The sequence below is a fragment of the Gallus gallus genome, chromosome 5, assembly GCF_016699485.2.
Source record: "Gallus gallus isolate bGalGal1 chromosome 5, bGalGal1.mat.broiler.GRCg7b, whole genome shotgun sequence".
Classification (NCBI taxonomy): Eukaryota; Metazoa; Chordata; class Aves; order Galliformes; family Phasianidae; genus Gallus; species Gallus gallus.
In genome coordinates, this window is record NC_052536.1 from 37,427,613 (window position 1) to 37,451,564 (window position 23,952).

Sequence of the window (23,952 nt, forward strand, 5' to 3'; positions counted from 1 at the left end):
GTTAGCCTCAGGTAATAAGTGGCAGAAGCTACCAAGTTTTAAGAATGGAGTTGGAATGCTGTTCTTAGAACATGCTGGGTATCTACGAAGCTCCTGCAGAGCCAAGAAGCCCTGACCAAAGCAAGGATTTCTATGACATCTTTCTCTACCCACCTGTCACCGATACTGATGATTGTGCCCTTTCCCTTGAAGTTTTATCTTAACATAGGTTTCCATAAATATCTTTCTTGATCATTCCTTGTCAGGTGGGTGAACCGAGAGAATCCTTCATGTGGGAGCAGAGAAAAGATTTTGCACTGCAGCTTCTCATTTGCAATGAAGCAAAGACAGCATCTTCAGCTCCACACTCCTGTCCTAATCTCATGGTTTCAGTACAAGGGCTGCCACACATCCCCACATTACAGACACTGCACAGATGTGCCAAAGCAGCCCCTCACTCTCCAGGTAGAACCGAATCCCCTTTCTAATCCTCTGCATCCTTTACTTCGTACCAGTGGTGACATCTTTTCCCCCCTAAGACTAGCCCATGTACAAACCTTAACAATTTTTTTTTCCTTCTGCAAGAGCCAGAATCCAGCCTTTTTTGCCTATACAGGCAAAATTCACCAAGGTCACCTTAATTCCATCCTGCTAATATGACCCCCCTGCCAGCTTCCTAGACACAGAAGTTTTCAGCTTATGATATACTGACACGGATTTTTTTCAGATTTTTTTCTTTTTTTTTTTGGAGACAACGCTGTTATAGAGATAACACAGTCTTTTGCATCCATTCCATACTGGGAACAGAAAGACTAGTAGTTTTGGCCAGTAGATTTTAGCTGCTGACAGGGAGTGGGACTGGCAGGTCAAGAGCAACGCACTGTACAGATGAAACCTCTCCAGCTTTGAGCAACTTCTCTGACATAAAAACCACAAGTTTGGAGTATCAGACGACATCAGCTCTAGCCTGCCTCCAATGAAACTTTTGTTCTTGCACAGGTCCTGCAAAGAGCACATTCAACCTTACTCAAGTTGCAAGTCTTGTACACGTCCAGAACAGCCAATCCCAAGGAGTAAGGGGTCCACCTAGTGCAGTTACAGCAGTACTACCAAAAGTGCAGACAGAGCAAGGCGTGCATGCAAGCTTCCCCTGACCCCAGCAACAGGCTGCTGGTGACACTGGTATGAACACAGAATTTCATTTATGGTTGGACTGGATGATCTTGGAGGTCTTTTCCAACCTTGGTGATTCTATGATTCATCCTTCATACAGTCCCTGCAAAGAAGGAGGCAAGTTATCTGAAAGTGGTTGCACTCCATGCATACAGCACTTGCTTGATTTACTTGTGGAGAGCAGGCAAGTGGCACTTGGTTAGGTTCTGCAGGCAGAGCCTGTACACATTTACTAAGTACAGTAACCCAGGTGGAATACTTATAGGGGCTAAAGAAAGGTTTTCATTTACAAAAAAAAAACAACACAAAAAACAAAGAAACAAACAAACGAAAAGCCTTGCTAGTTGCTGCTTTCCTCTTTTCCCTTCACTACTCCTGCACCTATATTTCCCATTGAAAAGTGCCAAAAGAGACTTAAACAAGGTCACATTGTATGAAAGACCTAAGAGATTGAGGGAAGGACCAAGGTATCCTGCAGGGGTTTAGGCAAGTCTTTTCATCATACATTTGGCTCGCTTTCACAAGAAGGGACAGCGCTACATCCAGCTCGGTCTGATAGGGACATAAACTTGTTGACCACAGGGATCAATCAAAAGCACAAGACCAAAGGAACTGCTGCTCCAAAGCCCACTCATATTCCTCAAGTGACAAAACTGCATCATCTGTGGATGAAGCTAACAATGTCTGACTATAAAATAAGCACCAGAAATCAGCAGGCCAATATGTAGTATATGCACATGCTGCTGACTAGCTTAGAAAGGAATTTTGTAAGCTTAACAACAAGAAGAATGCCTATGGCATTGAGTCCTCAAAGCCTTGTGCTTTTCCTTAAGCAGTTCCCCTGAAACCAAAGTCATGCAGTCCTCCCAGACTCACATGAATGATTCAAGTCTTAGACAATTTGGTTGTGATCAGATAAAACACAAGAGAGGGAACAAAAATAGTTTCTCTCTCTCTCTTTTTACCAAGAAGCACACGAATCACTGTGATTTAAAAGACATCTAGTGGCAGATAAAAAAGATACAGAAAACTAATCAAAATGATGTTATTCTGGAAACCTCTATTTTTCCTTTTTTTTTTCTTTTTTTTGGACGTTTCAGAAAGGAAAGGAGTTATTTAAGTCTTTCATAACAACAGGCAGACAAGGTAGACAGGATAACTGAGGATAATTTGCTTCACTGTTTAAGTCAAAATGACTTAAGGACACTCATGCAATACTCCAGAACTTGTCTGCTTTTGTCACCTAAACTTCCTTTCCTGTTAGGAAGACAGTGGATTCACTATGAAACCTTAGGGATTGTATAACATCAAAAGCCAAGTCACATTTAGGAACAACCTTAAACAGCATAGGGGATGGAAGGCTGTGTATTTTATTTATATACATACACACAAACACTTTTTTTTTTTTCCTTCCTAAAATAAAACAAATAGCTATTAATTCTTGCTACCTCGGTCTTTGAGCTTCACTTACTTTGAACACGTCAAACCTTTCACCCCAGGGACTGAGAGCAAAACTACTACGGGCTCCCGGGACTGAGACTAGCCTGAAAAAGCTAAGTGTCTAGAAAAGCCCACAGAATGTTGAACAGCCAGCAGCACTGGAAGGTATAAATCCAATTCAGCTGAAGAAAAAAAGAAAAAAAAAAAGGGTAAACAGCCCTAGCTGGAATGAACCCAGATTCTACCCACCAGAAATGCATGAGTAATACCAAACAACCTCAAATACATATATTTTTTAGTGAGAACTCTCAATAAACACACATAAATATACAGCCATCTCTTGGAGAGACAAGTGGTTCCATATCTGGAGAAGGCAGGAGAGTCTGTGCCACTGAGCAGGTGGTTCACAAAGCACTGAAGATGCTTCTGTTTGCATGATTATGGCTACTTCATATTTCTGAGAGGAAGGACAAAAAGTCTTGGAAACAGGCTCAGTTCAGACACATACAGCTGGTGTCATCTGAAACTGCTGTGTTACAGGGTTAGAAAGATGAGAAGGCTCAGCTGGAGAAAGATGAAACAAAACCCTCTGGAGACTGCCAGGAAACATCTGCAGACAGCATTCATCCACAAGAAGTCCAGTCAGAATTTGACAGAGAAGGAAGTCCCACAGGAGCATCCCTTCTCTGCCTGGGGATTGCTCACCACCTGGAACGAGCTGCGAATCAGCTCCTGGCTGAAGTCTACCATGGAACCTTTCACAAAGGCCAGGCTGTCCACATCCACAACTACACGGGCACCACCTTGTTCAAACACCCTGCAGAAAAGCAGCATATTTAAGCATGAGTTGTGCTGCAGACACGACAAAGAAGCACAGCCTGAGCACCTTCTCATTTCGAGTCTTTGTCCTTCCAAGATATTGTATCACAGACCCATCTTGCCCCCTTTGCAACAGCCCCTTTGTCCTTGCCTGTCGTCAGGATTGATAACTGTGTCCAAAGAAAACTTGTACTGGAACCCAGAGCAACCACCTCCTTCCACCTGCAGCCTGAGAAACTCTGATCCTTCTGCAATCTCCAGCAGCCTCTACAAAACAGAAGAGATTAAAAAAAAAAAAAAAAACAAACAAAGAAAGGCTCAAACGACGATGAACAAACAGGCAAACGCTGCAACATCTCTGCTGTGCACTCAGAGCACTCAGAGCAAGCCGAACCCTTCGGGAAGCCCTCTCGGGGCCCTACCTTCACGCAGCTCTCGCTGAGGTAGACCTGTCCCTCACTAGAGTCGCTCTCCGTCGGGCCCGGCTGGGAGGAGGACGACGCCCAGCGCAGCGAGCGGCCCAGCGCGCAGGCCGCGGCCGGCGGGGGGCCGAGCGGCGCTCGTCCTCTGCGCGACGCAGCAGAACACCAACTGCTTCAGGGAAAAGGAGGGGAAGAAAAGGCGAGCCTCAGCGGGGCCACACCGAGCACCCGGCCCCGCACCCGCCGCCCCCTGTCACAGAGCGAAGCGCTGCCGAGTCGGTACCTGACCCGACTGCCCCACGCCAACCACCAACAGCGCCTCACCGCCGCCATCTTGCCTCTCGCCGCCTCCCCAGCGCTCCGCCCCGCCCGCCCATTGGCTGTCCGGCGCCGCCATTTCCGGCGCGAGCCGCCATGACACCTACCGAGGCGGAAGCGTTCTGTGGGGAGTGTTGCTAGGCGACATGCGGGTGGGTCGGGTGAGCCGTGGCGTCCGGCGGGGTCTGGCTGTGTCCCGACCTGGGCTGGGGGCTGCCGTGCTCCCCGGCTGCGGGGGGAGCAGTGGCCCACGCATAGGGAAGGTGTCGACACGGCTGCGTCAGCCCGGTCCTAGGTTTGGGAACGTGCTGTGGCTGAAAGCACGAAACTTGTATTTGTCCTTGAAAGTGTTTGCTTTTGAAAGCAGCAAAGCTCGTGAAAGAAAAATAACTTGGTAAATAACGCAGTGCCCTTCAACAGAGCGTGTTTGCAGTGGACTTAGCTGTGGGGGTTATTTGCGCTGAGTGGCACCCCGAGACCCTGACAGGGATCAAGATGTCATTGCAGGGGGAATTACGCAACCAGAAGAACAAACACAGGGCCTGGTCTGAAGGATTTCTTAGAATTTTTCCTGATATTGACTTTTCTGTTTTAGTTTCTTTATCAGGTAGGAATCTGTAAGTCTGTAAGCTCAGCGCTCCCTGCAGAGGCCGGTTTTCCTTTGGATCAGGATTTGCGACCCTGGTACTGCAAATACAGACAGCCACGTGCTCAGCTTCCTGGCATGTGCTGCAGTTCCACGCAGTCCCCTCCCGCTCCTCAGGTCTCTGTGAGAACAGAACCCGGCAGGATCGGGCCCGTGTGCAGCCTTCATCCCTGCCATGGGTGTCTAAGGCACAGTTCTCAGACGCAGTCTCCATGGTTTCATCACAGAGCCTGCGTTAGCACCAGCACTTGCCATCTCCCAGGCCCCCTCTGCTCATATCTACTGCCTCGCATTTCAGCGTGTGTAGGTGTTTAATGGCTCTTCAATTAACTCTTCACAGTCAAAGCATGGAACTCGTGCTTAATGAAAGGTTACGTGCATTTTGTTAAAGACGCTTTTCCTCTCGAAAAAACTTGCATCAAGGGCTTTGCGGGGGATGAATCTTCACTCACCTGGCTGAGTCCTGAACTTGGCTGCCAGCCTGAAGCTGAGCGGCTCTGCCTCGTTTCTCTCTCCTAAACCTGATCCTTTGGCATGTGACAGTGACCCGGCCCGTTGCTCAAAGATGTGCCTACGGTTAAAGGGTTGCTTATCATTTCCCCATGTGCTTTGGCTGGAGGAGTTCCAGGCCTCAATCCTGTTTCCCCACCCCCGGTCAGGTTTGTGGAGAGTCATACAGTGGCATGACAGAAGAAAACCAGTCATCCCAGCAGGAGGGGATCATTTAAAGTCAGCACAGCTTGGGACTTGGTGACTATTAGCTTTCTCACACGTCTCAATTGGAACAAGGCAGTGTGTAGATCAGCCTGACCTCCTTGCAGCACAGTGGAGGCAAAGGAAGTGCTTAAATCCAAGATGAGATCTGCTTGACAAAGTTACTGTCCGTTAAGCGTGCAGTAGGCCGCTCCATACAGAGATTTAACAACTGCAGGAAGCAAAAGTATTTTCTTTGGCACAGGCATAGAAATCAAGCACGTGGTGGAGTGCCTGCAGTAGTAAACATGCAGTTAAGTATGATGTGTATAAATCCTAACAGGCTCACTCCCACGGTGAATGTGGCTGCCAGGCTGAGGGGGCAGTGCTTTAAAGAAATGGAACCACATGCTTTCGCTTCTGTATACCACCCTGCACATGTAAATAAAGACTGGTTTGAGCTGTTTAGTTTTTCTCACTCTCGGATTCACTCTAACGCTGTTGAGATAAGACCAGGAAAGCATCACAGGTGAGGTCCCAGAGGAGCTGGTGTTCATCCAGTTATCTGCAAACAGCTGCATCCTCACATTAGGCGTATTGGAACACTTGATGCTTTTAAACACATATAGGGGGTGGTTTTTTTGACTTATTATCAGTGCACCTCTGCGTTTGGAGGAACGACTCAAGAGCTCCTGGGAGAAAAAGGGGGAAGGGTGGTTCTGCTTCTCACATTGCACCAGCTTTTGTCTCTCTTGTAGGATTTATTGCGCTGAATGCTGGCATTTCATGGCCTCGTGTTGCATCTATATTCACTGCAAACTCATTTGGGGTATTTGATGCAGCCTGCTCCCATTAAAAAGAACACTTGTACATTCTACATGCCTGAAATGGAACAAGTACCTTCAAGGCATTTCGGGATGTTGCTCCGTTACTGTAGATGGAGAAAATGAGAGTTGGCCTCCATCGGACTTAATTTAGTCTAATTAAATAATCCATTCCTCTGACAAGTGATTCATGTGCTGGGGGCAAATGTTCGGAGTAGCCAGGCCATGTAAGGTTTCTTTGCACCTCTGTTATCAGTGGTCATTTTTTCTTCCTGCCAGCTATGTAGCCAGGGGATGTCTTTGTCTCACCCAGAATTACAGTCCATGTTTTTTCCCTTCCTAAGCTGCGGCTTTGTTGGTCTTGCGGGCCTTGATAACTTGATATAATCTGGCTGTGCTTTGTTTCCCCCTCCTCATTCTGGTCCGTGCCCTCTAAGTTTGGGCAGTTCCTAAAGCTCTCTTTAAGCCCGCTGAACTGACGAGGTCTGCCTGCAAGCTGGGTTCTCTAAGTATTCCGCTTGCCTCTAAGCGTGTGTGTGTTTAAGGCATTTTATCCCCGTCTCAGTGGAAAACTGAGCTCCTTTGAGTGATTCAGAAACTGATGACACGAAACCCCTGCCATGGCTGTTGAATGCGAGCGTCCCGTGGTGCATTCATTGCGAATGCTGATGATGTATAGCTAAAGGAGCATGTTCTGGCTGAGAGAGCGGGACAAATTGATTAGTCCCTGCATGTGGATTTTCTCTAGAATACCATTTCTGTATTCACTGCCACTACAGTGCCTGAAGGTCTGTGTGTTTACCGAGCTGCAAGCGCTGCGCTGGGACAGGAATTTACATTCATTGGGTGTCCTCGGGTAATTGAGTTGGTGGGATATGTAAGTGCAAGCACAAGTCTCGCGGGGATGAACGGATCCGTTCATTTTCTCGGTGAAATGGTGGCGCCAGGGTGACCCAGAGCCGCAGCTGTCACACGGGGCACGTCCCCTGAGCATCAGCGCCGCCACCGCGACCCCGGCAGGCGGCACACCTACAGCCCACGGCCCGGCCCCGCGGGCGGAGCAGCGCTCAGCTGACCGCCGGGACGGGGCGGGACGGGGCGGCCCCGCCGCTCTCATGTGACGCCGCCGCCGCCACCGCCGCCACCACCGCCTCCGCAGCGCAGCGCAGCGCACTGCCGCCATGGTGCCGCCGCCTCTCGTGCTGCTGCTGGCGCTCGCCGCTGCCGCCCTGGCCGAGCCGCTCCGCTTCGTGGACTGCGGTGAGTGTCCCACGAGGTGCGGGGGCCCTCGGCCGAACGGGAGCTGCCCTCCGGGGTCCCGGCACCGCTGACCCTTCGCTCGTCTTTCTAGGTTCCAAAGACGGAAGCATTCAAGAGGTGAACGTGAGCCCCTGTCCCACGCAGCCCTGCCAGCTCGTCAAAGGGACCTCGTATAGCATCAACGTCACTTTCTCCAGCAGTAAGCATCTGCGCCGTGGGGCCTGGGGGTGCTGGCGGGGTCCTGTGAGGAGGGATGAGGTGGGCAGAGGGGGTGACAGTGGCTGGGAATAAGTGGGCAGGATGGCTGGAGGGGGCCACGGAGTGGGAAGAAGTAGCTGAGGAGGAGGACTGCTTAGTGTGCTCTCTGCAGCTTTTGGGCAAGCTGTCCTATGGGTGTGTCCGGGGGGGGGCACAAAGTGGAAGTGTTTTCCCTGCTCTGGTGCTGCACTCACACTTCCCCGTGTCCTGCAGAGATCGAGAGCCAAGGCAGTAAGGCAAAGGTGTATGGTGAGATGCTGCACGTGGACATACCCTTCCCCATCCCCGAGCCCGACGGATGCAAGTCTGGGATCCAGTGCCCCATCCAGAAGGGCCACTCGTACAGCTACCTGAACAAGCTCCCTGTGAAGAGCGAGTACCCCAGTGTAAGTATGCAGGAACCCCACCTGTGCCTCGCAGCTGCCCTCCTTCCTGGGGCAGGTCCACAGCCCGTCTGTAAAGAAGAATGCTTCAGCTCACTGTATGGGGAAAAGGTTAGAAGGATCTTCAGCTGCTTCTCACTTCTGCTGTGAGCGGGATTCGGTCTCCAGTTCCTGTTTTGGGACAAACTCAGCAGAGGAAGCAGCCTGACTCCAGCTGCTGAGAAACTGCTTCAGCTGGCCCAGTGTGTGCTCCTTGTGTGCTCTGCCCACATGCAGCCCCCCTGCCAAGGCTCTGCTCCCAGCCAAGCAGTCAGATTTGAGGGGGTTGGCTCCAGGTGCCGTTCAGCTGGGAAGCGCAGGTTGTTTCCTCTGCACTCTCAGATGGGAATTCTCAGTGTAGCATGTGGAAGTCTCCACTTTACACAGCAGCACCCTCCAGCCACACAATACCTCAGGAGTCACCGAAGGTGGCCCAGCTCCTTCTCACAGGGCCACCAGGACCCCTCTGCTTCACAAACAACTGAAGATGCCCGTTGTCTTTGCTTTGGTCTCTCCTAACTATGCTTACTTCACTGTTCTCTTTCAGATTAAGCTGATAGTGAAGTGGGAGCTGGTGGACGACCAGGATCAGATGTTGTTTTGCTGGAAGATACCAGTGCAGATCACCAGCTGAGGAGCCCTGCCATGAGTTGGGCTCAGGGAGGAGAGAAACAGAGAAAATAACACAAGCCAAAATCTTTTATATAAGTATTTCTTACTGCTTCCTTCAGAACTCCGCAGCCTCTGGGCAGCCAGTACTTTGTTCCTGCAAGGCCAGCTGTGGGCAGAGGGCTCTCACCCCTCTCCACGATCCCTCTGGCATGTTCCCACAGCAGCTCACGGGGGAGCAGTGTCTGCTGCTGTCAGCAAGAGAGACTGAGCATTAGGACATTGTCTTCCACGTGCTCTGTGGAGGCACTTTAGTTGTTTGAAACAGAGCTGTCTGTCCTCACAAAGAGATTTGTCTGCAGTGAACCTGGCTAGCGTCTGAGCTGCTACCTGATAACCCTTCAGTGCCTCTTGTAGAATGCTGGCTCCATCCACCCTCCTGTGCTTTTTCTGCTCTGCTGTGACCGGGATGCTCCTAGGAACTGCATTTTCCATCCTTACATCTGAAGAAGAGGGGAAGAAGCTTTCCTGAGCTGGCAGCGGAGTCAGTCCTGGGCCCCTGCTGGAGCCTGCAGGACTACGGCTTGGAAAACTCCCTTTTGTGGATGCAACGCCAGATGGCATTCAATGTTTCTGCAGGGATGATTCTTTCTCTAACCAATGGTTTGCACTATCAACTAACTTGGAGCTGCTGGGAGCTCCTGAACCTCTTTTTATAACTTTCCTTTTAATAAAGGCTAGACAAAACCAGCTTGTGTTGTCTTCTGGGAGTAGATGGCTGGAGGACAAGTGGAGTGTCTGGGCATCTTCTGGCCAGTTCTGGTCCAGCTGTGTTCTTTGGCTGAAGCTGCAGGTGGGGGCTTGCTGGCCTTGGTGTAGGTGACTTGTGAGCAACCGTGCATCTCTGCTGCTGAGTGCTGGGGTGTCTAGCTGGCAGCATCAGGCTCTGCATCAGCTCTGCTGGTCCTGCACTGCTCTGGAGCAGTGCAAAGGCTCCTTAAGGAGATGGCTGTGCAGAACACACATTTGCTTGCTGCAGTGTGAGGCAAAAGCATTCCTAGCAAGGGCTCTGGGGTAGGAAAAGCAGCTCCTGGACCTGCCAAAGGGCTCCTGCCAGCCACAAGGATTCTTGAATTACAAGCAAAGGGTGTGTGAAGGAAGCAGGGTGTTAGCAGCCATGTGTGCTGTGCAGCCCCAGGGGCTGGAGTTGGCTCCAGTTGGGGCAGATAAGTGGGTGTTTGGCCTGGCATGACTTTCTTCTGTCCCAGGAGTGGGGAGGCTGGTGGTATCCCTTGGCAGAGGGAAGACAAGCACAACTCTGACCCAGCCCCAGTGTCATGAGCCACAGGGCCCAAAATAAATGTTTTATTTAACAACATGAGAGAAGTTTCCAGCAGACTCGGTTAAAAAAAAGTCACCAACTTTACAGAAACTAAGCTGGAACCCTGCCCACTCCCCCCAGCCAGCGCGGGGCACAAAGGCGCAGCACAGGGGTAGGGACGCTCCTGGGACGGCTGCAGGGTGAGCCGGCTGTGGGACCCCCATCCTCTCCACCACACCTTGAGGTTGGGCAGCAGCTTTAGGGAGCTGGGGTTGCTCCCCCAGGGCTGTGTCCTGGGGCAGGCTGCGTGGTGCGGTGAGGCTCGCCGCTAGGTCAGTGCAGCAGTGATGCTCGCCGTGGGGAGGTGAACCCAGTCTCTCTGCAGGGTGCAGGGAGGAGCTGGGGCTGCGCGGCAGGAGAAAGTGTCCTGCGAGCCCCCGTGGCATGTGGCACTGCGGCAGGTGCTGGGGGCTGGGCTGGGGAGGGCTCTGCTGTGGCAGAAGCAGGGGCTGGAGGTGAGGATGGGGGTACGGAGGCTGGGAGCTCAGCCCTGGCAGTCACAGCCAGGAAAAGGTGGCAGGGGAGTTGTGCGCTTTGGAGGTGAAGGGACGAAGGGCTTAGAAGCAGCCACAGCCCCGGGGACCCTTTTCCACACCAGCAGGTCCCGGAGAAGCGTGCCACCAGAGGGGAGTACCCCACTGCCGCTCCCCTAGAGCTATGCTGCTGCCGGGCTCTGGGCTGTCTGGGGCACGCAGTGGTGGGGCTGGGCCAGTGCCACATAGCCTGGTAAGCAGCGGCAGCGGTAGGAGCCTTCTGTGTTCTCGCAGGTGCCGCCCTGGCACAGGGGCACTGGGACATCCACGTCCTCGCACTCATTGATGTCTGCAAGGAGGAAAAGAGGGGGTGAGATGGTGGCACAGCGAACAGTCCCTCCATATCCCTGCACCCCAGGCAAGCCCTCCCTTGTCCAGGCTCCTCAAGCTTCCTTGTGTCCCCCAGCACATCCAGGCTGCCCACTGTGACGCCCCAGCCTCTGTCACGCTGGTTTGCGCTTGATTCCTTTGCCTTGATGCTGCATTCAGCACATCTGCAGAACCCCCCAAGTATGGCATCCCCAGTGCTTGGAACCCCGGCCACAGGCTGGAACCCCAGAACAGGCCCTGCCCATGCTCTGCAGCTGGTGACACCCCGGGGGTGCACAGCAGCTTCTCACTGACAAGTCATGATAGCCAAAGATGTGGGAGAAAGGCCACCTCCAGCCTTAGAATATGTCCTTTCCCAATCTGACAAGGTCAGGAGGCAGATGATGGTAGCCCTGAAAGGCTGATTATCACCTCCAAGACCAGAACACAAAGGAACCTCGTGCTATGCAAACAAGGGCTTGTTTTATTAAGCTGCAAACTGTGCCAAAGTGCTCATGTGGGAGCCCTGCAGGCAGCCCTGTGCTGCAGCTCTGCTAAATGCAGCAACCCCGAACCACCCCAACCTGTGGAGAGGCAGCAGTGGGGCCTCATCTCTCTGACTGCAGGCCTGAGCCTGAGCCCCTCGACTGCAGACTCCAGCCTCGTCAGGGGCACCTAAGGGTGAGCAGCAGCAGAGCTGTGTTAGCAGTGCACGCGAAGGCCTGGGGCTCCCCGGGCAGTGTGAAACAAGCGCTGGCTGGCTAAAGACAGAAAGAGCAACAAGAATAGGCTCCATAAATACATTAACAGGAAACAATGGGGAATGTAAGTCTGGGCCTTATCAGAGGAGGAAACAAAAGCCAGACAATGCCGAGCTGGCTGGTGTAGCTGATGCAGGCCTTGTTCCAGCCGTCGTAAAAATGCTCCTTCTGACCAGATTCAGTATGGATGTTTCAAGTGTTTAAAGGAGAGGCAGGAGCTCTGGGAGCTCCACATCTCAGTGGAGAGGCTTGACAGTTAGCTAAGTAAAGCTGCTGCAGCTCATCTGCAAATACGTGGTTCTCCAGCACCGAGGAGTCAGGGTTTCCTCTGAGGTGGAGGATCAAGGAGGTCCCTGAGGAACGCGGTGTCTCCACAAATGGAGAAGGGGGATCTGGAAGTACAGACCGCTCACTCCCATCCACTCAAACAAAGCAGGTTTCTGGATGATTAGGTCACTGCCCTCCTTCCCCAGAAGGATATAGGGGCTGTTAAATAGCTGGAACAGATCTGTTCAAGCCTGATTATGTCAAGCAATCTGGTTCCCCTTACTGACCCGATAAGCAATCTGTGCGATAAGGGGGGAACAGTGGGTATAACTCTTGGCCAGGATAAGGATTTCAACAGGCTCTCACATGACACACTCAAGTGGACTGAGGAAATATGGGCTAGATGAAACTGCAGCAATTGCACAATGGGTCACTAAGCTGCACCCTAGAGATAATTAGCAATACTTGGCTGTTAAAACGAAAGCCATTCAGAATGTTGCCTGTGGGGTCGATCCTGACCCCTGCTCCAGTCAATGCTGTCATCTGTGTGGACAAAGGAATACTCTTCATGCTCATAAGACCTATGTGATGCCAAGCTGCGAGTGCTCTGATCCCTCGGAGAAGTCAAATTCACTGAAGACAAGTGCAAAGCATTGCGGCTGAGGAAAAGCAAATTGTGCACAAATACAGAAGGGGGAGCAAGAGGCTAGGCAGCTGTCCTGCCCAGCAGCTCTGGGGAAGGAGAGGCCACTGGCTTTGCATGAAGAAGTTGCACGATCGTGTCATGCAGAAAGGATGCTGGGGGGTGGAGTAAGTGCCCTGCCTAAGGAAAGAACATCTTCATCTGTTCTGTTGGGTGCCTGGGGCTGGCCTGGGGAGTTGCACTTTTGAAAGCATGGACACACAGAGTGATAGATGTAGAGCAGATGATGAGAGAAGCTTTAGAGACCTTTGCTTGTAGGACAGGGTGAGTTTAGAGGAAAGAAAACAGAAGCACAAATCCATCTATGCACAGGAGTGCTACACAAAGAAGGCAGTGACCAGCTGTTCCCTGATGCCCCCAGGTGCCCTGACACAACGTTCCCAGCTCCAAGGCCACAAAGCACCCAGGAGAGCAGGGGAGCCTCTGACAACTGTCCCACGCAGCACCACCAGAGAGCGGCAGCAGATAAGGGAAGCCTGGGCCACCGTGTCTGTAGCGGGACAAAGAGCCACTTACCCACACAGGCCATGAGGGTCATGTCCAGCTGGTAGCCATCGAAGCAGTCACAGGTGTAGCCCTCTGGGACGCGCACGCAACGTCCGTTCTCACAGCCATTGAGAATGCCACACTCCTCAGCCTGCAGCCCTTCAAAGCCCTCGTAAAGACCTGGAGGGCGGCAAGGGTGTGTCAGAGTGGGAAAACCGCTTCTCTGACCACAGAGAGGACATCTGGCACGTGGTGAGATGGTACGGGTGGGGCTGGGAAAACTGAGAGCATCCAGGAGTATAGCTAGGGAGAGAGTTTGCTGCAAGCCTGGAGCATCCCAGCTGGGGTGGACACGGGCTGGGTGAGAGAGCATCTCTTTGTGTCTTCCAGTACTCACCGGGTTGGCTGGGCAGGTAGCGGGGTGGGGGCCGCCCTGGGCCATGGTGGAAAGGGCTGCCACGAAACTCACTGCTCAGTTCTCTCCGAGGGAAAGCCACGTCAGGGTTTCCATACTCTGACTCCAGATAGTTGTAGTAGGGGCCCATGTCTGGGCTGGGAAGGCCATAGTGGGGATCTTCCAAGCCTGGTCCGTATTCATACCTAGGTCTTTCTCGGACCTCAGCCCCTCTGTCACTGTCTTCACTGGCTCCATTACAGAGGAAAGCAAAATCAGCTGTGGTGAGAGAAAAGTAGTGTCAGAGCTCAGCAGGGCTGCTTGGCTGCTAGAGGGTGCACCCACACTGGGCCAGCAAAGACTCAGCAGGCTCAAGATGCAGCTCCATATTTTGCTGGTGGAACCCCAACTTGGTGGAGATCAACTCCTTACTGGGGAAAGCAATGAGAACCCAAATCCCCAGTATGGTCCCATCTCAGGCTGGGTGCCTCTCCTCTCCTAGGCTGAGCAGGCCTGGCACTTGCAAGACCTGAGGGAAGCAGTATGAAGGATGGAGCAACTCTTCCCTCCACCACCTCAGACCACTTCAAACCATCTGGAAAGTACATTCTGCCCCATGGCACTGCCCAGCCCTGGAGAGGCAGGGTAGCTCATTTGGGCTGGCTTCAGCAACAAGTATGACAAGCGCAGGCCTGGCTGCAGCCACAGCATAGCATGGCACGGTACAGCACAGCACAGCTCCACTGAGAGGTGCTTCCCTCAACACCCTGCTCACCAGAGGACCTGTGTGGACAGAGCGCACAATTCTGGCCCCAGGCTTCGCCAAGGCGGCAGCAGCACTCAGTGTAGGTGGTCTGCTCGCCGTGCAGCAGGTCTTGGCAGATGTAGTCAGAGACAGTTTGCCAGCAGACATCCAGGTGGATCTCGTACTCCTCCAGGGCATCTGCAGGTGACATGAGCAAAGGACGTTGCAGAAATCATTCAGAATAGAGCCACCCGTTGTCCTGGCGGTGATGACCATGCACTCCAGCCCCAGCCCCTCCTGCACCCTGTGGGGTGACCCTGCTGCAGGTGGGATGGCCCAAGGTGTGCCAGAGCTTACCTGCCCTGCCAGAGAGGTTCACGCAGCGGTTGCCAGTGGCATCCAGCACAAGCGGGAGGCTGCAGAAGCAGTGGTAGGAGCCGACTGTGTTCAGGCACTCGCCGTTGATGCAGTACACCTCGTTCTGGCACTCATCCTGATCTGCCCACGTGCAGGATGGAACAGTGTCTCAGGCTGGCAGGCAGGGGCAGCAGGGCCCACTCTCTGCCCAAACGCTGCCTGCCGTCTCTCCCATCCCCTGGAGGATCACAGGGAGCTTCTTGGCCTGACCTGGCCCTGAGAGGACAGATCTGCTGTCCCTCCACTCACTGGTGGCCCTGCTGCTCTTTGAGGTCATCTTACCTACGCATTCAAGCCTGCCGACATCGTAGAAGTAGCCTGTACGGCAGAAGCACTTGTAGCCCGGCACCGTGTTCAGACACTGTCCATTGCGGCAGAACTCGGAGCCGAAGGTCTCGCACTCATCCATGTCTGAGAGGAGCAGAGAGAGGAGAGGGCACGTCTCAGAGGTTTCTCTGGCAGGGTGTCAGCATACCCCACCACAACCCTGGGGAGATATTTCTCGGGCTCAGACCCCATGCAGTTCTCCATACAGTGCCTTCCCTCTCTCCATTGGCAGAAATGAGAGAAAATGGTGCCTACTAGTACCTGTGAAGGAGACTTTTCCTGAGAGTGGATCTTCTTGAGGAACATAGCCCTTCCCAAGAGGGCAGATCTCTTGATACTCCACTGGCCAGGAGGCAGATGCCAAGATGGGAAGAAAGCAAACAGCTTTTTAGCGCAACCAACCCGGTGGGCAGAGAACGGGCCCTGCTGGGAGTGCTGGGGTCACCATCCTACCTGTGCCCAAGATGGGGCAGGGGTAGGTCTCACAGTTGTCACCCCAGGCTGCCCCCACGGTGCAGCAGCACTCCTGCTTCGTCACGTTCTTGGCCAGGACGCTGTCACACAGGCGAACGTCGCTGATGTGGTAGTAGCACTGCTTGCGCTCCATGCTGTCAGAGGGTTGGGCTGTGTGTCTCTCAGGGCCCTCTAGAAGACAGTGGAACAGGAACAGGATGGGGCCCTTGAGGCTTCAGCACAGTACCCCCCAGCCACAAGGTCCCAGAGCAGGCCCATCAATAGCCTTCTCATTTTCACGATCCTTGGTTCTCCCCAGAAGAAGGCTCTCCCATACCTGCATGAGCTCTTACAGCCCAGGCACCTCCTGCAGCCTCCTCAGCTCTCCCCACCCCAGCCATCACCACCACACTCCTGCCCTAGTTGCTTCTCACCCACGGCTGCCCGTGGCCGACACTGCCCTGCCTCTGTGTCGTACTCCTCATGGTCGCTGGGGCACAGGCACAGGAATGATCCCTCCACGTTCTCACAGAGTGCGGTCCCACACACGGCCACCATTAGCTCACACTCGTTCACATCTGCAGAACAAGGACAGCGATGGGTAGCAGCCCACATGTGGGAGGTCAGAGAATGATAGGGAGCCCTGCCTCAGCACGGGCAGGCTCTGCAGGGTCTACAGCAGCGGAGAACTCTTTGGTGGGGGCTGGAAGCTGCTGGGGAAGAGCTGGGAGCTCTGTTGGCACCGTGGCTCAAAGCAAAGCTGGGAAGAGCTTCCTGCCCTGCTCTTGGGAGATCCAAACAGCTTGAGCTCCAGCTGCTGTGAGCAACAGCACCACAGGATTAGCTTAGTTTGGAGAAGGTCAAATCTCCATAGGATTAAGGTCTCTATCTAGGCCAACCCCCTGCTCAAAACAGGGTCACTTATGGATCTAACCGTGAGCCAAGGGTCTGCTGTGCTAAGGGAAAAGCAGAGGAGGGTTTTTTTTTTCCCAGAAGGACTCTCCTATCTGTGTCTGAGGTTCTCAGTGCATGGATGCAGACCCCATTCATGCTCTGGGAGCCATCACAAGGCAGGGCCACTGCCACACCAGTCATGCATTGGTTGATGGATCTTCACTACATAATACAGTGATAACAGGGGACAGGGACCGCGGAAAGTAACTCACCAACACAGTAGTGCCCAGAGGGTGAGCTCTCGTAGCCACGGTCACAGAGGCAGCGGAAGGAGCCATCTGAGTTCTCACAGAAGCCATGGCTCCCACACAGCGTCTCATTGGCGCACTCATCTATGTCTGCAGCGGCAGGAATTACAGCAATTACCCTGGAGCCCAGTCGATGCCCTCAGCCCAGCCCCTTCTGCTCTGACCCCAAAGCCTGGGGATCAGGGCAAGCATCACCTTGATGTCAGGGATTGAATATGGCTCATCCCCTGACTATGAGTCTGAGGGTTAGAGGGACAGGAGCAACGGCACAAGCACAGAGGGCTGAGGATGAGCAGCCCACAACCCTGCTGCTGCTGAATCAGGCAGATTTCCCTGCAGTGCACAGTGCCCACAGCCCACTGCTCCCAGAGCTGTCTCCACAGAGTCCTGAGCAGAGCACTGAGCCCAGAAGCAGTTCCTCCTTGCTGCAGCCTTCCCTGAGCTGGGGGAGACAGGGAAACTGCAGAACTCCCCTTGCACTTTTCCTTTTGCCTGATACTGAAGCTTGAAATGCCAAACCCAGCCGTGCCTAGTACAGCATAGCAGCAGTTTTCCCTTCACCCAGTGCTGCCAGGCACTGGGAGCTGCAGTCCAGCCCCAAGCCTGGGATGGCTGTAACCTGCCCAGGACTCTCCCCAAGCGGAACACAGCACAATGCAGTGTCTGTTCCAGATGCCGGGAAGAGATGTCTAGACACAAGCAGGCAGCTCAGCCAAGAAAACAAACTCCCGGCATTATCTGCCTCTCCACTGGCCACATGCTTCCTCCTCCTCCTCCTTCTCCTCTACAACCCTGGCAAAGATGTTCCACAGCCATGTTGTTCCTGCCAGGAAGGGGATGGGGACACTGAGGCCATACTCACCAATGCAGTCACCCGGGGGTGTCCAGTGGAAGCCAGGCTGGCAGCCCATGATACAACGGTAGGAGCCCAGGCTGTTCTGGCACCGCCATGTGCCACAGATGGCATCCCCATATTCCTTACATTCGTCCACGTCTGCAGGGAGAGGGGCAAAGGGACAGGGATGGTCAGCTGGGGTCCTGCTTGCTCAGGGCACAGCCTGGGTCAGGCTCAGTTTGCCAGACCCTCAGCCTTGCTGGTCCTCCATGCAAGTTTGAGTGCTGGAAAGCTCTCAAGGTGATCTCCCCAGTGATGATCTCTCACCTATGCAGTCATCAGTCTCCTGGGAGTGTTTGAACCCATTTTCACACAGACACCTGTAGGAGCCTTCTGTGTTCAGGCACTGGCCTTGTGAGCACCGGGATTTGTCTGTACATTCATCCACATCTGCAAAATCAGGCCCAAATCATCAAGCTGGATCTTGCAGCAAGTGAGAGAGGAAGAGGCAGGACCCGAGCTATATCCCTACCACCCACCAGCTCACCTTGGCAGTTGACTCCTCCATCTGAGCTGGAGAAGCCAGGCGCACAGATGCAGAAGTAGGATCCGTGGCTGTTGAGACACTCACCATTGGGGCTGCAGATCTCACTGTTCAGGCACTCATTCACATCTGCAGTGGGAACAGAGTCAGAGAGACTCACCTAGCCCTTCTCCTGAGCCGTGTGGATCCCCTCTCAGTGATCTCTTACAGGCCCTCACAGGCTCCTGGCCCCTGGCTTTCTCAACTTGGAGAGAGAGAGACCCTCCCTATCCACAGTGATCCTGCATTTGGCTACCATCTTATGGGTATGCCATATGTGGTGGCATCACCTGCTTTGGCACAGGCATCCTCCCTGTCAAGAAAGAAGGGGATCCATAGGGAGCATGCATGTCCTAGACCCCGAGGGCTGCAGGTATGAGATTTGTACCTTGGCACACGGTGCCATTGATGAGCTCGAATCCAGCCTGGCAGTGGCACTCGTAGGAGCCCAGTGTGTTCCGGCATGCTCCCCCCAGGCACTGAATAGCAAGGTCTGCACATTCATCCACATCTGCCAAGTAGAAGGGTAGAGCACAGAGTGAGGTCCCAAGTATTGCCAGTACTGGGGAAGATCCCCACCTAGGGCAGCTGTCACACAGCTGTCAGCCTTCAAAGTGGGCCTGGGCCACCATCTTGGAGCAATCAGACACAGTGAAAAGTCAGTCCACATCCCTCACCTTCCTCCATTATAGACACAGTTATAGTCCCACTGTCCACCTCCAGCTGAGCACTGGATACTACAAAGAAGAGGGCAGTGCAGAGCCTTTCTTCAGCCAACTGCACCTGAGCAGGCTTCAGGAAAGTACCCCAGCATCAGCCATGCATCCTGTGGCTCTGCTTTCCTATTTGCCAGCCTTGCCTTGATGTCCTCCTTCTGGCAAAGCTAGCCCAGACTCATGTGGCCCCATCATTCAGGACTGCTCCACTCACCTGCCCCCACATTACAGGTTTAAGGGCAGGAGGCAAGTCCCCACACTGAGCCCCAGCGCAGCAGTTGTTCTCACTGTCATTCTGCTGGGCTGTAACCTAAAGGGACTTTGCTCTCCTTCTCAGAAACCACGTGCAAGGCAGAAAGAAGGTGGTGCTTCCTTGTATAGGCTGCTGCACAGACCCTGGAAGGCATGCTGGTGGAGGAGGTCCTGCTCTGTTCTTCTCCCTTGCCAGGAACTAAAGCACTGAGGTTGGCAGCTTCTAAAGGCAAGGAAGGGACCTTCTCTTCATCTCTGCAGGGTGATGAGCACGCCACAAGCATAAATGAGCATCACTCTCCAGCATCTTAGGGTAGGGGTACCCAGTTGTCCAGTTTCAAAAGGTTGCAAGTAGCATCTCCTTTGGGAGATGAACCATAACCTAATTTATTTATCACAAAACTATCACGAAACCCTTATCATTTTTCAAATATGAAACCCATATCCACAGACAAGGCCATCAGCCAAGGCAGGGAAGAACATGCCATACTGCCATTGGGTCAGTGCGACCCAAACAGTATCGAACCCTGATAAGATGCCCTCGTGACATGGCTGGGACAAGGTGGCTGAGAAGGGGGCACGTGAAGTCTTGGGAAAGGGGAATAGCATGCAAAAATCAGATGGAATGTGACCTTCATTTCACACTGGGTTACTCAGACACCTACACAGAGGAGAAGCAGGGGAAGCTTCCCTCTTCTCTCCCACTTCTGAGTTGAACACACGCTGCTCATCTCTGCCCATGTTTTCAAGCTTCTATGTATTCCTCCAGCCTTAGTGAACATTCCCCAGGTCACCATTAGTCCAGGAGTCTCATCTATGAGTCCTTCCTTCCATCTCTTTCCTGAGTGAGGAAAATCTCCTTCCTGCTGCCCTAGGTGGCATCCACTTGCAGCCCCCATGCTACCTGCTGACTGGAAAGCTGAAGAGTTGTAGAAGGATCTTGAGGTTAAAAAAGTCCCCGTGCCCTTTCAACAACCTAGGTATGGCTATGCCTCTCCCCCTCCTGGGTACTTCTTCCCTCTGACACCCGCTCCTCTGTCCCAGGGAGAGGGATACCTTCACATGTGCTGCCATCTCTAGAAACGGTGTAGCCAGCATCACAAGCCATGCAGGAGTAGGAGCCCTCGGTGTTGAGGCAGAGTCTGGAGGGACAGGCAGCCTGGGCTGTGCACTCGTCAATGTCTGCGTAAGCACATGAGGAAGAGTGAGGACGTGAAGAAACCATGACTAGGGGCAGCTGAGCTGAGGGAACTGGCAGGCATGGGGTCCAGAGAGGCAGCACTCAGGCAGAAGCAAAAGGTCCCCTGTACCTTCACAGCTCTTCCCATCGGGTGCCACCTCATAGCCCCGGTAGCAGGAACATCGGAAAGAGCCATCCAGGTTGATACACTGTCCATGGGCACAGGTTCTCTCCACCAGGCACTCGTCCACATCTGTGTTACATAGCAAAGGGCAAGATGGCACGGAAGGATGCTCAGGTCTGTCCCCACCACCCAAGTCAGGAGGGCACTGTGCCAGACAAGCGTGTTGCGTGTGCTCCTGGCTCTTTGTGAGGGTAAGAGTGCCTCCCAGAGGCAGTCTGAAATCCTTACCGATGCATCTTCCGTTCCTGGGCTGATAGCCGTCCGCACAGCCGACACACCTGTAGGAGCCCGGGGTATTGACACACTTCCCATGGGGACAAGGGCTGGGATCCACGCACTCATTGATATCTGCCAAGAAACACACTCCTTGTGGACACCTCTAGGATGCCCCCTGCAGCTTCGTCCTCAGAGTGCCCCTCCAAGACAGGGTTTGCCCAAGGGGAGGTGAGAGGGATTTGCTCGGGCTCAGGCAATGCTTTTCATAATGTCTCAGGATCCTACACCCACACCTGAGGGCTCACATAATCCAGCAGTAAAACCTTTCTGCCAGTGGAGGTTGCCAGGGCCAGGAACGTGCATGGGCACGGAAAGGGTTCAGCCAACATCTGCACAGGGCTGCTCTGCCAGCAGACTTTCATAACTGCGATTAAGAGGCAGCCTCTGGTTCAGGAAGTCCTTAAGGCGTGTGCTTTCTGGAGGCCGTGCAGGGGTAAAGCATTCTGTGCATACCTTGTTTCCCCAGTATTCCTAAAATATACTCCCAATAACTCTGTTGGAGACAAGCTACTGAGGAAGGGAGATCTTTGATAAGGCACAACGTGTATTCACGAGGTCAAATTCTCTGATGGGCCCGGGTCATGCCAAGTGAGAGGGATGGTGTGGGGACAGGTGGACTGAGCCTCTGTAGCCTGCTGTCCTTGCAGACCACTGGCCAGCAGAGGTGCCTGGTCACAGAGTTAAGCAGGCACTAAAATGCATAGGCATCTCCTTCCAGAATGGGAAGTGGGCACTGGACTGGTCTGAATGCTCTGTGGGGGCTGTCCCTAGGAAAGTGGGAGAGGACATCAGGAGAAGTCCCCTTTGGCTGCCCAGGAAAGCTTGTCCCTCTCGCAGATAGGGGAGAGGTCAGGCAGCCATCGGGGAAGTACAGGACTGGCAAACAAGGATTGATCCATCCTCCACTCCAGGAAGAGCAGCCCTATAGCAAGGTGGACAGGCAGCAGAAGCTTCACCTTCACATTGTCCTCGGAGGCCCATGGCAAAGCCCTCCTTGCACTCGCAACGGTAGGAGCCGGGGGTGTTGACACATCGTTGTCCCGGACATGTAGAGGGCTGCTCACATTCATCTCGATCTGGTGACAGAGAAGGAGACAAGTCCTAGCCTTACAGTTCTGCGAGTCTGTGTGATTCTGTGAAGTCCTGAAGCCTTCCCCCTTCAGAGCTGGGTGCAGCAGAAGAGTTGCTCCATCTGCTGAAGCCCAGGGCATGCATGCCAGGGCTCTGCTCCAGATCCCCCCATTCATCCCTGACCACCCCACCTTTGCCATGAAGCAGTGAGCAGTGCATGCATGCACACTGGAGAGCACAGTGGAGGGAGAATGGGGAGGCCCTGGAGAGGTGGCAGTGCACTGCCAGGTAGGCACCACTTACCCTGACAGCTCTGCTTGCTCTCCAAGAAAACCAGAGTGTACCCAGAGTAGCAGAGGCATGAATAGGAGCCCACGCTGTTGACACAGTGACCTTTTCCAGTGCAAGGATCTTGCAGACACTCATCTTCATCTGTGCTCAGGCAAGGGAGAAAGACAGATTGTCACCACAAGCAGCTCCTGCTGTTCCCAACCAGCCCCACTGTGCAATGGGCGGGCAGGTGCTCAGCAGCAGAAATTCCAAATAACCTTCCTCCAGGAGGACCACAGAGTGTACTAAGACCTTACAGGGGTCCCCGAGCATAAGGAAAGGGGAAACTGGCTCCAGTTTCAGAGCTGCTCGGGCCCTACTTGCCCTCCTCACCCCTGGGAGCAGAGGAGGTGCCAACATACCAACACAGTGCAGACGACTGGGGTGCAGCGTATAGCCCAGGTGGCATGAGCAGCTGTATCCATCTGGGGTGAGCACACACACACCAGCTCCACAGGCAAGGGATGAAGAAGCACAGCCGCTGGCCTCTGCGTGGAGAGAGCATGGGGCTAGGAGCCGCAGTCCTCTGCAGTGCTCACTGCAGCCCCAGCCCACAGAGGGGTGAAGATGAAGAGGGAGGAAGGCCTTGGAAGACGGGGGATGAGAGCAGGCCCCCTCCCCTCCTAAGCAGGGTGCAGATGGTAGTGGGTGGCAGTGGGGAGCAGGAGAGGGCGGCAGCATCGCCTCCCAACCCCAAACAAAAGGCTATTGAGGGAGACACATTCCTTAGCAAGGTGCCTCCGCCAGCCCTGCTCCCAAAGGTGCTTCAGCCCCAGGCGGAGGGCCGGGGCCGCACTCCCAGACACTTAGGCAACCCTGGAACAACAGCCCTCTTGTTTTCCGTGCAGTAAACAAGCCGCCCAGGCAGCCACATGCCGCCCCTTCCACTCAGCTTCCCGGTGACTCAGCTCAGGCTGCAGCCACCAGAGCAGGCCTGTGACCCCTGACCGGGCGCTCGCTGCCCAGCAGATGAGCTGCAGGAGGGAAGGGCCCTGAAAGCCGAGCGATGTGCTCCCATACAGGGTTGTCCTCAGGCCTCCTCGCTCCTGGCTTGCTTCCCCCAGCTGGGATATGACAGCAGGGCTGGGATGACATACCCCGGCGTTAGGTGGGAAGAGGGCTGAAGAAAGGAAAGAGCTCCAAAATAGAGCTTAGTTCATAACATCCCCGTAGGGGCAGGCAGTAAGGTGAGGGACACACACCTGAGCCCTGCGCGGGTATCTGCGTTGGAGCAGCATCAGCCCAGGTGGTGGTAGGGCCAGGCTGGGGAGGAGCACGCCGGGACTCTTCTTCCTCCACTGAGGGGAGCGAGCAGGAAGAAGAGTGGCTGCAGCAACCTCAGCATTATGTTGTTCAACCTCATCCACTCGCTCCCTGCAGAACCAGCGTGGCCCGCTGGAGAGGCACCGTCCCCGCATCCCTGCTGCCCTCCATCATCCACCCCTGCCCATGCCATGCAGAGGAGGTATCTCAAAGCTTCCGTGCTCTCCTCGCTGCCCCTTCTTCATCACTCCCACCCTGCCTTCCCACCAGCCGGGTATTTACCTCTGTGCGCCTCAGGCTCTGGGGTGATATCAGCAGCATCCTGAGATAGAAACACAAGACTGCCTCTAAGCACCTGTGCGTAGCTGAGATGCAGTGTCCCAAGCCCACCGAGGTCTGGCAGTGGGGAATGAGGGTCTAC

General features: G+C 53.9%; 3 protein-coding genes across 8 annotated transcripts in view; 1 reads left to right on the forward strand and 2 right to left on the reverse strand.

The window, feature by feature from the left end:
• Positions 1-2,499: 2,499 nt before the first annotated feature.
• On the reverse strand, positions 2,500-4,187 carry ISCA2 (iron-sulfur cluster assembly 2). The gene is made up of 5 exons (XM_040701993.2): positions 4,117-4,187; positions 3,834-4,005; positions 3,563-3,678; positions 3,298-3,409; positions 2,500-3,202 (listed from the first exon to the last, which is right to left on the reverse strand). Exons 1-5 carry the CDS (start codon positions 4,164-4,166, stop codon positions 3,089-3,091), a joined length of 564 nt encoding a protein of 187 aa, XP_040557927.1. The 5' UTR covers positions 4,167-4,187; the 3' UTR covers positions 2,500-3,088.
• Positions 4,188-7,458: 3,271 nt separating this feature from the next.
• On the forward strand, positions 7,459-9,613 carry NPC2 (NPC intracellular cholesterol transporter 2). The gene is made up of 4 exons (NM_001031203.2): positions 7,459-7,574; positions 7,666-7,773; positions 8,046-8,218; positions 8,802-9,613. Exons 1-4 carry the CDS (start codon positions 7,496-7,498, stop codon positions 8,886-8,888), a joined length of 447 nt encoding a protein of 148 aa, NP_001026374.1. The 5' UTR covers positions 7,459-7,495; the 3' UTR covers positions 8,889-9,613.
• Positions 9,614-10,193: 580 nt separating this feature from the next.
• The window catches only part of LTBP2 (latent transforming growth factor beta binding protein 2), a 60,697-nt gene continuing 46,938 nt past the window's right edge, over positions 10,194-23,952 (reverse strand). For 4 of the 6 annotated variants that reach the window (XM_040701992.1, XM_040701990.2, XM_040701991.2 and 1 more), the window contains 22 exons: positions 23,814-23,853; positions 23,471-23,566; positions 22,631-22,756; positions 22,242-22,370; positions 21,824-21,943; positions 20,820-20,939; positions 20,538-20,660; positions 20,284-20,409; positions 18,648-18,770; positions 18,224-18,349; positions 18,004-18,126; positions 17,704-17,835; positions 16,806-16,931; positions 16,074-16,217; positions 15,640-15,831; positions 15,448-15,528; positions 15,142-15,270; positions 14,800-14,940; positions 14,473-14,640; positions 13,701-13,976; positions 13,334-13,483; positions 10,194-11,066 (listed from right to left, as the gene is read on the reverse strand). In XM_040701992.1, coding sequence (XP_040557926.1) covers positions 10,900-11,066; positions 13,334-13,483; positions 13,701-13,976; positions 14,473-14,640; positions 14,800-14,940; positions 15,142-15,270; positions 15,448-15,528; positions 15,640-15,831; positions 16,074-16,217; positions 16,806-16,931; positions 17,704-17,835; positions 18,004-18,126; positions 18,224-18,349; positions 18,648-18,770; positions 20,284-20,409; positions 20,538-20,660; positions 20,820-20,939; positions 21,824-21,943; positions 22,242-22,370; positions 22,631-22,756; positions 23,471-23,566; positions 23,814-23,853 — 2,958 coding nt within the window. In that variant the 3' untranslated portion in view covers positions 10,194-10,899. The remainder of the gene's footprint in view (positions 11,067-13,333; positions 13,484-13,700; positions 13,977-14,472; positions 14,641-14,799; positions 14,941-15,141; positions 15,271-15,447; positions 15,529-15,639; positions 15,832-16,073; positions 16,218-16,805; positions 16,932-17,703; positions 17,836-18,003; positions 18,127-18,223; positions 18,350-18,647; positions 18,771-20,283; positions 20,410-20,537; positions 20,661-20,819; positions 20,940-21,823; positions 21,944-22,241; positions 22,371-22,630; positions 22,757-23,470; positions 23,567-23,813; positions 23,854-23,952) is intronic. The other 2 variants (XM_015287677.4, XM_015287679.4) reach the window with 2 other exon arrangements.

Bases quoted from the DNA above. Each gene is read 5' to 3' on its own strand.
- ISCA2 (XM_040701993.2), bottom strand. From the start codon at position 4,166: ATGGCGGCGGTGAGGCGCTGTTGGTGGTTGGCGTGGGGCAGTCGGGTC. The intron at 4,006-4,116 runs GTACCGACTCGG...TTTTCCCTGAAG, and splicing joins GCGTGGGGCAGTCGGGTCAG to CAGTTGGTGTTCTGCTGCGT. The intron at 3,410-3,562 runs GCAAGGACAAAG...GCTTTTCTGCAG, and splicing joins GTTATCAATCCTGACGACAG to GGTGTTTGAACAAGGTGGTG.
- NPC2 (NM_001031203.2), top strand. From the start codon at position 7,496: ATGGTGCCGCCGCCTCTCGTGCTGCTGCTGGCGCTCGCCGCTGCCGCC. The intron at 7,575-7,665 runs GTGAGTGTCCCA...TCGTCTTTCTAG, and splicing joins GCTCCGCTTCGTGGACTGCG to GTTCCAAAGACGGAAGCATT. The intron at 7,774-8,045 runs GTAAGCATCTGC...CGTGTCCTGCAG, and splicing joins CAACGTCACTTTCTCCAGCA to AGATCGAGAGCCAAGGCAGT.